This window comes from Lepus europaeus, chromosome 14 (genome assembly GCF_033115175.1).
Source record: "Lepus europaeus isolate LE1 chromosome 14, mLepTim1.pri, whole genome shotgun sequence".
Lineage (NCBI taxonomy): Eukaryota > Metazoa > Chordata > Mammalia > Lagomorpha > Leporidae > Lepus > Lepus europaeus.
Window position 1 is genome coordinate 109468 of NC_084840.1, and position 12030 is coordinate 121497.

Consider the following 12030-nt stretch of genomic DNA (forward strand, 5'->3'; position numbering starts at 1 on the left):
TGCCAGCATCCCATATGGGCGCGGGTTTGAGTCCTGGCTGCTCCACTTCTGATCCAGCTCTCTGCTATGGCCTGGGAAAGCAGATGACCCAAGTCCTTGGACCCCTGCACCCACATGGGAGACCCAGAAGAAGTCCCTGGCTCCTGGCTTCAGATCAGCTCAGCTCTGGCCGTTGTGGCCATCTGGGGAGTGAACCAGTGGATGGAAGACCTCTCTCTCTGCCTCTGCCTCTCTGCCTTTCAAATAAATAAATAAATCTTAAAACACACACACACGCACACGCACACAAGACATATCCAATAATATGGAGGACTAACCAGTAAGACGACCCTCTCAGTCTAGAAGCACTTGGAAGCATCTGGAACTAAGAGCTGGGACAGCTTGGCGTTCCAGGTCAATCATTCCATGAAACAGTGGCATGTAAACTGTGTCGGCTGCTGAGACGCGAGTGGGTTCTAACACAAGTGGCCGTCTCCAGCGTGGGCTGCTGAGACGCGAGAGGGTTCTAACACAAGTGGCCGTCTCCAGTGTGGGCTGCTGAGACCTGAGTGGGTTCTAACACAAGTGGCCGTCTCTAGCGTGGGCTGCTGAGACCTGAGTGGGTTCTAACACAAGTGGCCGTCTCTAGCGTGGGCTGCTGAGATGCGAGTGGTTCTAACGCAAGTGGCCGTCTCCAGCGTGGGCTGCTGAGACCTGAGTGGGTTCTAGCGCAAGTGGCCGTCTCCAGCGTGGGCTGCTGAGACCTGAGTGGGTTCTAACACAAGTGGCCGTCTCCAGTGTGGGCTGCTGAGACGCGAGTGGGTTCTAACACAAGTGGCCGTCTCTAGCGACGGCTGCTGAGATGCGAGTGGGTTCTAACACAAGTGGCCATCTCCAGTGTGGGCTGCTGAGACGCGAGTGGGTTCTAACACAAGTGGCTGTCTCCAGCGACGGCTGCTGAGACGCGAGTGGGTTCTAACACAAGTGGCCGTCTCCAGCGTGGGCTGCTGAGATGCGAGTGGGTTCTAACACAAGTGGCCGTCTCCAGTGTGGGCTGCTGAGACACGAGTGGGTTCTAACACAAGTGGCCGTCTCCAGTGATGGCTGCTGAGACGCGAGTGGGTTCTAACACAAGTGGCCATCTCCAGTGTGGGCTGCTGAGACGCGAGTGGGTTCTAACGCAAGTGGCCGTCTCCAGCGTGGGCTGCTGAGACCTGAGTGGGTTCTAACGCAAGTGGCCATCTCCAGTGTGGGCTGCTGAGATGCGAGTGGGTTCTAACGCAAGTGGCCGTCTCCAGCGTGGGCTGCTGAGACCTGAGTGGGTTCTAACGCAAGTGGCCATCTCCAGCGTGGGCTGCTGAGACCTGAGTGGGTTCTAACGCAAGTGGCCATCTCCAGCGTGGGCTGCTGAGACCTGAGTGGGTTCTAACGCAAGTGGCCATCTCCAGCGTGGGCTGCTGAGACCTGAGTGGGTTCTAACGCAAGTGGCCGTCTCCAGTGTGGGCTGCTGAGACGCGAGTGGGTTCTAACACAAGTGGCCGTCTCCAGCAACGGCTGCTGAGACCTGATTGGGTTCTAGCGTAAGTGGCCGTCTCCAGCGTGGGCTGCTGAGACGCGAGTGGGTTCTAGCGCAAGTGGCCGTCTCCAGCGTGGGCTGCTGAGACACGAGTGGGTTCTAACGCAAGTGGCCGTCTCCAGCGTGGGCTGCTGAGACCTGAGTGGGTTCTAGCGTAAGTGGCCGTCTCCAGTGTGGGCTGCTGAGACGCGAGTGGGTTCTAACGCAAGTGGCCGTCTCCAGCGTGGGCTGCTGAGACCTGAGGGGGTTCTAACGCAAGTGGCCATCTCCAGGGTTGCCTGGCTGGGCACTGCCGCAGACACACACAACACAGCCGGCCCTGCAAGCGCCTCCTCACACGGCAGCTGCAGCTGCGACTCCTGAGCCAACAGAGATCCCTTTTGTCTGTCATCTCCAAAAAGGTTTTTAAATCCCAAGACACTGCCTCTTTATTCTGCAGAGCTCGGTTTAGCTATTTCTGGGTTCTTCTCCCTACTGACGTGACGGGAATGCCTGAGCCTGACTCTCAGGATGCTCTGTGAGCCAGCAGGTGTGCTCTGAGTTCTCGCAGCTCTGCAGCTCAGCAAGTTTCTTGGCACACAACAGCCCGCACACCAGCGGTTCTGGGAACCCTGGTAGGCACCACCTCACCGAAAACTAGCCAGTCACCTCCCCAGGAGCCACAGTGGCCTTTTTCAGGCCCTTGCTGGACAGACGGTCACTCTGGCAAGAATCAAGCGGGTGCTCTGGTGCCTGCCCCATGTGCTTCCAAAGTTAGTCTTGTCCCACGCGGGCAGACCTCCGGCAACAAGAGCATGGAGCTGGTTGAGGCCAGAGCAGAGGTGTTCCCGGCCGTCCACCGCACAGCCCCTCAGAGTGATGGGGCCTCCGGTGTTCCTGCACTGCCCCACATCCTCCAGGGTCCACAGGAAATGAGAACACAGCCCACATCTTTGGGGAAAAAAATACAGTCATCCAAACTTTCAAAACCAGAGCCCCCCATTCCTTATACGTAAAATGCCGCTGGCAGGACCAACCACTTTGTTTTTTGAAGCCAGTTCAATGCTGATCCCCAGGTGAGTGTCTTATAGACAACTTTCAACCTATTCCACATGGAAGTGCAGCATCCTGCCCAGCTTCCAGGGCTACAGGTGATGGAAACCACAACATTCTCTTAACTCAGTCTGGAAGCAACAGGAGAGCAGAGTGCCATCAGGGGGCGCTGCTTCCCAGGACCTGCCAGTGCCGACCAAGGGTGTGGGCTGCAGCTGCACCGGCTTCCCGCCCTTCCTGGACCAGGCGTCTGCCTCAGCGCCACGGCTGGGTAACAACCAGCTCCAAAGCGTGGCATAAAACAACCACACATGCACTCTGTCCACAGAATCTGTGGCTTGGATCCACGTGTCAGGAGCCAGGTGGGGTTCCTCATGTGGCCCCTGTGCATGTCCCGCCCAGCAGAGTGGCCTCAGCGTCCCTGGACTACTTACCTGCTCACCAGCACCCTGGCTGTAACCCCAGGGAAAGACTGCAGGAAGCCACTTCTGCCCCATGCAAGGTCAAGGCCGTTTCTAAGATAACGCCCAGGTTCAAAGGAAGGGAGTGTGGTCAGCTCGGTGGTAAAATGACCGGTTCACATTTGAGCAGAGCAAATGGACAGGGTGTGTGTCCATGCGTCCACCTCTGGAAGAGCACAGCTGCCAACACACCTGTCTCCAGGACAGTGTCTGCTCTGCAGTGTCTCTGGTGTGGGGGAGGGGCTGTGTCTCACCCCTGGGTCAGTGACTGGAAACACCCGGCTGTGCAAGCTCCTGCAGCTGCATCACCTTCCCCCGCCTCACGCGCCCTGAACCCCACAAACGTTCCACCTCCCACCCCTCAGGTAAGACAGGCTCTGTTCACTGCTCGGCTTCCTTCGTGTGACCTTGCTGCCAGTTCCAAGCTGAGGTACACCATGCTCTCTCGCCATTGAGCAAACAGTCTGACTTAGTTTCCCGCATACACAGCTGGCCCAGCGTGGATGCAGCCCGCGCTCCCTGCTGGCGGAGGGGTGCTGCAGCCCGCCACGTCGACCTCGCACAGCGCCCACGCCCTCTGGTTCTGTGACCTCACGGTGTTCTGCTTCCCACCGGTCTCCTTTTCCCTCTCCACTCAAAGTGAGCCCCGAGCTGACGTCACTCCCCCGCCGACCCACTCTCTCAGGATCAGCTCCTGTACATGTAACTGCTACGGGACCAGTCCATTTCCCCAGTCAATAACCACACCTTCCCTATGACACACAAGACGACAGTTATGTCAGCTAAGCTGTCACGGCCACTTTAGCATTCAAAGAAACAAAAATAAAACAAAAAAGGAAAATCTGCCCCCCTAACTTCCTCATTTTAGCTAGCAGTGCCACTCACCATTTCCCAATGTCAAGACTTGTCTAAATAAGAGCCCTCGGCCGGCGCCGCGGCTCACTTGGCTAATCCTCCACCTGCGGTGCTGGCACCCCAGGTTCTAGTTGCGGTTGGGGCTCTGGATTCTGTCCTGGTTGCTCCTCTTCCAGTCCAGCTCTCTGCTGTGGCCCAGGAGGGCAGTGGAGGATGGCCCAAGTGCTTGGGCCCTGCACCTGCATGGGAGACCAGGAAGAAGACCTGGCTTCTGGCTTCGGATCGGTGCAGCGCGCTGGCCGTAGCAGCCAATTGGGGGGGTGAACCAACGGCAGACCTTTCTCTCTGTCTCTCTCTAACTCTGCTGGTCAAACAATAATAATAATAATAATAATAAGAGCCCTCCTTGACTCTGCCTGCACACCGTCTGCAGGGACCCTCAGACGGCTGTGACCTGAGCTCACTGAGCACCGAGACCTCCTCCATGCCTCCCTGGAGCACTTCCGATCTGCCATCAGCACCACACACCTTCTGCCACCAGGACCTACTGAATCCCACTTCTGCAGAGCCTCCAGACAAATCCGCTTTCTTTGTGGAATCAGGAGACGCGGGCCTGAGTCCTTAATAGGTGACTAAAGCAAGGGAATACACCTGCTGGCTTTAAATCGAGAATTTACCAGATTACATGTAAACTTACTGTGCCTCCTTCCATCCCAACAAATCAGCTTAAACCCAACCGACTCCTCCCTGAAACCAGCACTGCTTCAGCCTCCCCACCCCCTTTCTGAAACTCTGAGCTCTGCTGCTCCCTGGCCCCCCCACAAAGAAAATGCAGAGTAAGGAGAATGAGGCTCCCACATACACTGTATCTTTCTTGAACTTGTCTGCACCGTGTCCAGGTACGATACTATGCCTTCAGATCCCTCCCCCACCAACACAGCTAAAGGGTATAAGGAAATACAGATGAAAAGATCACAAGACAATACATAATTTCAATTTCTAAAATAAGTAGTAATGCATGTTTATATAAATCCTGCCCTTCGCATTTCCAAGATTATGAACCAGAAGTGTTTTACTAAGCTGTGTCTTCCTCTTTCTACCGGGATGATAATGGTGTCTACCTCCTAAGGATGAAAAAGGCACTGCAGTTCTGGGTTTCTGACCACATCACACCTCACAAAGGAGCTTCCAGTGCCAGGGCACGTGGGTGCCTGCTGCAGGCACTGCCTAACTGGGCTGCACACTGCCACCACACTATTCCAAACTCCACCTCATGGTATTTCCCAGGTCTACAAGTCTCTACTGGCCTCAGGCCAAAGCCACTTGGCCCTATGATACCCGCGCAATGGAGAAGCAACAGGAGGAGTGGGATTGGGCTTCAGATGTGAATCCTGGGTCCACCACTTGGCAGCCCCATGACCCTGGGCAAGCAGGCTGACCTCTCTGCCTGCTCAGCTCCTCCTCTTGACGATGAGGCTGGAGCACTTACGACACGGGACTCCATCGAAGTGCTGACTTAGCACAGGACGCCTGGCAGCGTTCACTATCAGCTGCAATTGCTGCCGCCCCAGGACGCCCCACCATCAGCACAGGGCACGGCTTCACGACGGCAGCCAGAGCAAGAGGAACCATGACGGTGCCGGGGGAAGCACCCCCGAGGCAGAGGAGACGCCTGGCCGAGCCCCGAGAGCTGAGGAGGGCCGTGCATGAGCAGCAAGACTGCCAGGCTGCAGGCATCGACAGGCGCTGAGGCTGCTGCTGCTGGGCCGGGAGAAGGGGGCGGGAGCCGGGGAGGGGCAGGAGCAGGGGGGCGGGAGCTGGGCAGGAGCAGGAGCTGTGCAGGGGGCTGGAGCCTGGAGATGGGCAGGGGGTGGGAGCTGGGCAGGGGGCAGGAGCCAGGAGTGGGGGAGCTGGGCAGGGGGCGGGAGCCTGGAGCTGTGCAGGGGGTGGGAGCTGGGCAGGAGCAGGAGCTGTGCAGGGGGCTGGAGCCTGGAGATGGGCAGGGGGTGGGAGCTGGGCAGGGGGCAGGAGCCAGGAGTGGGGGAGCTGGGCAGGGGGCGGGAGCCCGGAGCTGTGCAGGAGCAGGAGCTGTGCAGGAGCAGGAGCTGTGCAGGGGGCTGGAGCCTGGAGATGGGCAGGGGGTGGGAGCTGGGCAGGGGGCAGGAGCCAGGAGTGGGGGAGCTGGGCAGGGGGTGGGAGCCCGGAGCTGTGCAGGGGGTGGGAGCTGGGCAGGGGGCTGGAGTGGGAGCTGGGCAGGGGGCGGGAGCCCGGAGCTGTGCAGGGGGTGGGAGCTGGGCAGGGGGCTGGAGTGGGAGCTGGGCAGGGGGCAGGAGCGGGAGTGGGGGAGCTGTGCAGGGGGCGGAGCCCGGAGCTGTGCAGGGGGTGGGAGCTGTGCAGGAGCAGGAGCTGTGCAGCAGGCTGGAGCCTGGAGATGGGCAGGGGGCTGGAGCCGGGAGTGGGGGCAGGAGCTGCACAGGGGGCTGGAGTGGGGCTGGAGCAGGAGCTGTGCAGTGGAGTCAGCACAGAAGCTACAACTGGAGAATCAAAACCTAAATTTAAAAACTGAGATGCAATTTAGTTACCAGGAAACTTTTATGTATGTTTGGAGCAATTAGGGTATGCAGATTTACTCCCCAACTAACACTTTAACAAACTGCAAGTCTAGTATCTCTGTTGAAAATTTAACATCCAAATTGTAATGTGCTGTAAGCGTAAAATATACATGAGATTTCAAAGAGTTAGCACAAAGAAAACTAAAACATCTCATACCTTTGAACATACTAAATACATTAAAATTCCTTCGCCCATTTCTGTGGCTGCTGGAAAATGAACAGTGATAAACGTGGCCTGCACTAGGCTCAGCAGACTCCGGAGCACAGAAGAGCACAGGGACTAGAGCAGGAAGATGGACTAAAGAGACTCAGAAAAAAAAAATCCAGGGGCGCGAATTATCTGAATTTTTCCCATCTTTAAAATCTAATTAAAGGGTTTGGTGCTGTGGTATATCAGGTTAAGCCACTGCCACACCAAATGGGCTCCACTTCTGATCTTGCTCCCTGCTGAGGGCCTGGGAAAGCAACAGAAAATGGCCCGAGTGCTTGGGACCCTGCACCCACGTGGGAGACCCCGAAGAAGCTCCTGGCTTCAGCTCCGGCCATTATAGCCATTGGGGAGTGAACCAGTGGATCGAAGACCTCTGTCTCTGTCTCTCTGTAACCGTGCCTCTCAAATAAATACATCTTAAAAACATCAAAACCAACAAACACCTAAGTCCAGACCTACTTACTGCTAGGGTCGGTGTTTGCCACAGTGGGTAAGCTGCCCCGGGACACCTGCAATCCCTGGAGCGCCTGCCTCTGGGCCCAGCTCCTCCATGTCCCACTGATGCACCCAGGAGGCAGCACCTGGGTCCCTACCGCCCAGGGAGAGTCGGGCGGAGTTCCAGGTGCCCCGCTCAGCCTTGGCGGTTGGGGGGCATTTGGGGAGTGAGTAGTGGTTGGAAGATCTTGCTGACTATCCAATAAAATGAAAATAAATATTTTAAGAGCCTCACTTCTACTCCTAGAAGCTTTTCCATCCTAACAGTTGCTAAGGAGCTGCCTTTCTCTGGCCTTCCACCTGTTATCTGTACTTAGTTTAGGGGGTGATTTGTTGCCCAGGTTAGACCAGAAGGTCCTGAACTGAGGCAATAATTTAGGCATCCTTGATTTCCATGTCAGCACCTAATAGGTGCCGCCAACACCGACACCACGTGGCTGGCAAGGCGCTGAGTCCTCTTCCGGCAGCACCTAGAGGACATGAGCTTCTCCAGGGAAAAGTCAGACAAGCCCGTGGCCCTGACGGACTGTGCTGACCCCCACCCAGGAAATGTCAACGCAGCACGGCAATCTAGGGTTTTCCTAAACTCCACGAAAAGCCACCTGCAACGCTGGCATCCCACAGGGGCGCCACTTCTATCCTGGCTGTTCCACTTCCGACCCAGCTCCCTGCTGTGGCCTGGGAGAGCCATGGACGGACCAAGTGCCTGGAACCCTGCACCTGCGTGGGAGACCCGGAAGAAGCTCCTGGCTTTGGCCTGGCACAGCCCAGCCGTTGTGGCCATCTGGGGAGTAAATGTGTGTGTGTGTGTCTGTCTGTCTGTCTCCCTCCCTCCCTCTCTCTCTCTCTCCCTCTCCCTGTGTGTGTGTGTCTCCCTCTCCCTCTCCCTCTCTCCCTCTGTGTGTGTGTGTGTGTGTCTCCCTCCCTCCCTCTCCCTCTGTGTGTGTGTCTCCCTCCCTCTCCCTCTGTGTGTGTGTGTCTCTATCTCTCTCTCCCTGTATGTGTGTGTGTGTCTCTATCTCTATCTCCCTGTGTGTGTGTGTGTGTGTCTCTCTCTGTCTCCCTCTCTCTCTGTGTGTGTGTGTCTCTCTCTGTAACTCTACCTCTCACATACATAAATAAGTATTTTAAAAACTGCTCACAAGGAGCCGGGCGCGGGTGTCCCCACGGCACTTCCTGCCCACGCAGCCGGGACGCGGAGGGCCGCCCCTCACGGCAGAGACCCGCTGGGCTCCCGGCCCGGCCCGGCCCCTGCTCTGGGGGCATCGAGGGGGCCAGCCGGCGGTGGACGCTCGCTCTGATGCTGCGCCTTTCAAATACACCCAGATTTTTTAAAGCTGCGGCTCAGAACCACCTTGCTTCGGCGTGATACACCGTGCGTCCGGAGTGTCCACCTGCACACGGCGTGGCGTCCTAGCCGCCACGGACACCTGTCACCCCGCGGGAGGCGAGCGAGGGGCTGCCCCCGCCGAGCCCCCGCCGGCCGCACTCGCGCGCCGCCCCCTCCCGCAGCCCGGCGCCCACCCGCCGCGCCTCGGCCACAGCGCCGACCGCACTCACCCTTTCACCACAAAGAAGGGGTCCTCCATGGACATGGCGTCCGCCCGGCCGCCTCGCCCCTGCGCGCCCACCGGCTCCTGCAGCGGCCGCGCCCGGCCTGTGGCCCGAGCGGAGGCAGGGGCGAGGGCACCCGAGCTGGGTGCAGGCGAGGCCAGGGGCGCGTGGGGTGCGCCGGACGCCGCGGGCCCAGCTCTCGGCGGCGCCTCCGGCAGAACCCGACTCAGCCACCGGCCTGACTCCGCCCACGGGCCCTCGGCCGCAGCCAATCGCGTCCGCAACCGCTCCCACGTGACAGGTCACGTCCCGCCTCTCACCGTCGGGGCCTGCGCACTGTGCCCCGGGTTCCGGCCCCGGCGCCCAGACGTGGGCGGGGCCCGGCGTGGTGGGGCGGGGCCCTGTCTGGGCGGGGCCCGGCGTGGTGGGCGGGGCTCGGCGTGGTGGGGGCGGGCCTCTCCGGCCAGGGAAGATCGCTGGTTCAGGATCCGCGGGCTGCGTGCTCCGTACAGCCGTCTCACTTTCCCTGTGCCTCAGTTCTCGTCGGAGACCTGCTGTTCAGCTGCTCGTACTTGCCATCGGCCTGCTCCGGGCCCGCAGCTGCCCTGGCGCGCGGCGCTCCTTGGGGCTGGGCCCCCCGGCGTGGGCAGCAGTGGGGCGGACAGCCGACGGGCTTCTCCGGGGTCGCGCAGCGGTCACCATGGCACCCCAGAGTGACCTGCCCAGGGTCCCTTGTGCACTTGGCCTCTCGCTCCGAGCCGCTCTGAGCAGTAAATCAAGATGCGTGTTAGACTGCAGGACCGCGAGGAGGCAGGGAATGCGGCCCGCGCACAGCTGCTGCAGGAGTTGTGCAGGAGTCGAGACGGGGACCTGGGAGGGGCCGCGTGTTCAACAACCGCTTGGTCGTGGATGGACTCCCGTGTGGAGTTCAGAGCCCCCCTCCCCCACTTCTCATCTGTGCGGTCTTGGGCAGCGTGCTGTCTCCCCGTCCTGTTCTGGGCAGTGAAGTGGTCACCGCCTGCCTTCCCCACGCTCTCACAAGCATCCCGCCCATGTGTGAGTAGTGCTGAGAGCCACCAGGCGTGGGCGCGGGAGAAGGGGGCTGGGTCCTTGCCCCCAAGGCGCGCAGATGGCAGGTGCACACAGGGCGCCAAGCGAAGGCGGCGGCTACCATAGACACAGGTGCTCTGTGTGCAAGCCGGGAGGGGCACAGGGGAAGCAGGCTGGGGTGTGGAGCCCCCCAAGTCTGGCTGGAGCAGGAGTAGGATGGCGGCCTGGGGCCGAGCTAAGTACCTGGACATGCCCCAGGCCGTGGGGACTGGGGCATCTGCAGGGCAGGATGGGCGTCTAACAGGTGCTGCAGGGCTGGGGTCATGGTGCAGAGGAGGCCCTGTCCTGAGCCAGGCTCGGGCCGACCAGCAGAAGATCCGAGCGTCAGCCGGCGTGGTGAGGGCGGCCTCCCCTGGCTGTCGTCCACTGTGCTCGGGGTACAGTGCACAGGGCCGGGGAGTGCTCTGAATGACAGAGCTCCCCAAGCTGTCACCTCTGAGCCTCTCTGGGGGTTCCAAGCCTTCCTGGGAGTCCTGAGGTGCATACAAAAGCACCCCAGGCACCCAGTGAGCCTCACAGCTGGGAGAGCAGTGGTGGAAGGAGACTCCTCGGTCCTGCAAGGCGACTTGCACAGAAACAAGGAGACCTCGCCCCACCACAGGTGCCAGGATGGACCGAGGGAGCTAAACTGCGGGTGCCAGGAGGCCCCGCACTCCACCAAGAACACAGTACGGCCAGCCTGCCCCATCTGAGGATCACCTGGGATCAAGCGTGGGAAAGCCTGTTGTGGAACACATTAAGCACCTTAGAACTAAAAGATTCTGCTTCAGTTGTGGTGCAGCCATTCTGGAGTGTACAACTCAGTGGAGATTAGGCCACTCCTTCCTGCAACTGTCCCGGGAGCCCCAGTCCCGGGAGCAACGCTCTCTGTCTCTAGGAATTGCTGCTCTAGGAACCCCATGTAGGCTCTGTCTTTTTATGATCTGCGCATGTCACTTAGCATAGTGTTCGCAGAGTCCCCCGGTGTTGCAGTGTGGTGGCTGCGCAGTCAGTGGACAGTGGCTGTCTTGAATAGTATGCTGTAAGTGTGAGTGTGCCAGTGTCCGCTGCCAATTCTTGTGGTTGCAAACACAGAGCTGTGGCTGCCAGGTCATGTGCTAACTCCAGTTTTCTAAAAGACAACTTCTTGAGCCACACCCCAGACACTCTAACTTGGGGTCCTGGAGGTGAGTTCAGGAAATGGCATTTTAAAAAAGGAATTATTTTATTTCTTTGAAAAGGAGAGAATCATCCATCCACTGGTTAGCTCCTCAAATGGCCTCAACAGCTGGTACTGGGCCAGATTGAAGCCAGAAGCTTAGAGCTCCATCTGGGCCTCCCATGTGGGTAGCAGGGGCCCACATACGTGGCCATTGTGAGAGGCCAGAGCCATGCCATGACAGGCTCCTTACAAGACAAAGGAACTGGCTAGGCCCAGGATGCGCCTGGTACCAGAAGATGAAACCTGGCCCCGGGCAGTCCTTGATCCTGCAGGGCCAGGTGGGGGCAACCAATGTGGGGGGGGGGGGTGCTCGATGTATGGCCATATGAGGAAAGAAGGAATGTGGAGGTAATACTTGTTTGCCTGGGAACTTAAAAACCCAGGGAACAAAGAGAAAGGGGTCTTGGTCTCCCAGCACTGCGTTGCACAAGAGGCCAGGGCCACAGCATGCTGGACCTACAAATAAAGTCCTTTTGTTCTTTGCATTTCGGTGAGTCTTGCTGGTTCTTTCTATCTGGGCAATCGGAACACAACAGCCGTCTTCTGCTGTTTTCCCAGGCGCATCAACAGGAGCTGGATTGGAAGCAGAGCAGCCGGTACTTGGGAGGCTGGCATTTTAAGTTGCAGCCTAACCCACTGCACCACAGTGCTGGCCCTGTAACGCCATTTCTCACATTCTGAACGAAGGCTGTCCGTCTGTCCTGCACGGTAGCCGCTCACCAGCCAAGGCCACGAGCTCCAACTCCTCCACATCCATGCCAACACTGATCATGTCCTGTTGCTGTTGTTTTCTTTTTTTTCTTTTTTCTTTTGTATTTTTTTTTTACAGAGTTAGTGAGAGAGAGACAGAGAGAAAGGTCTTATTCCATTGGTTCACTCCCCAAATGGCTCCTACAGCTGGAGCTATGCTGATCCGAAGCCAGGAGTCAGGTGCTTCCTCCTGG

General features: G+C 58.6%; 1 protein-coding gene across 2 annotated transcripts in view; it reads right to left on the bottom strand.

Moving 5' to 3' along the window:
• Window positions 1–8963, bottom strand: part of STX6 (syntaxin 6) — a 51831-nt gene extending 42868 nt beyond the window's left edge. The window contains exon 1 of one of the 2 annotated variants that reach the window (XM_062211456.1): window positions 8782–8960. In XM_062211456.1, coding sequence (XP_062067440.1) covers window positions 8782–8816 — 35 coding nt within the window. In that variant the 5' untranslated portion in view covers window positions 8817–8960. Of the gene's footprint in view, window positions 1–8781 lie in introns of both variants that reach the window. The other variant, XM_062211457.1, reaches the window with a different exon arrangement.
• Window positions 8964–12030: the final 3067 nt, after the last annotated feature.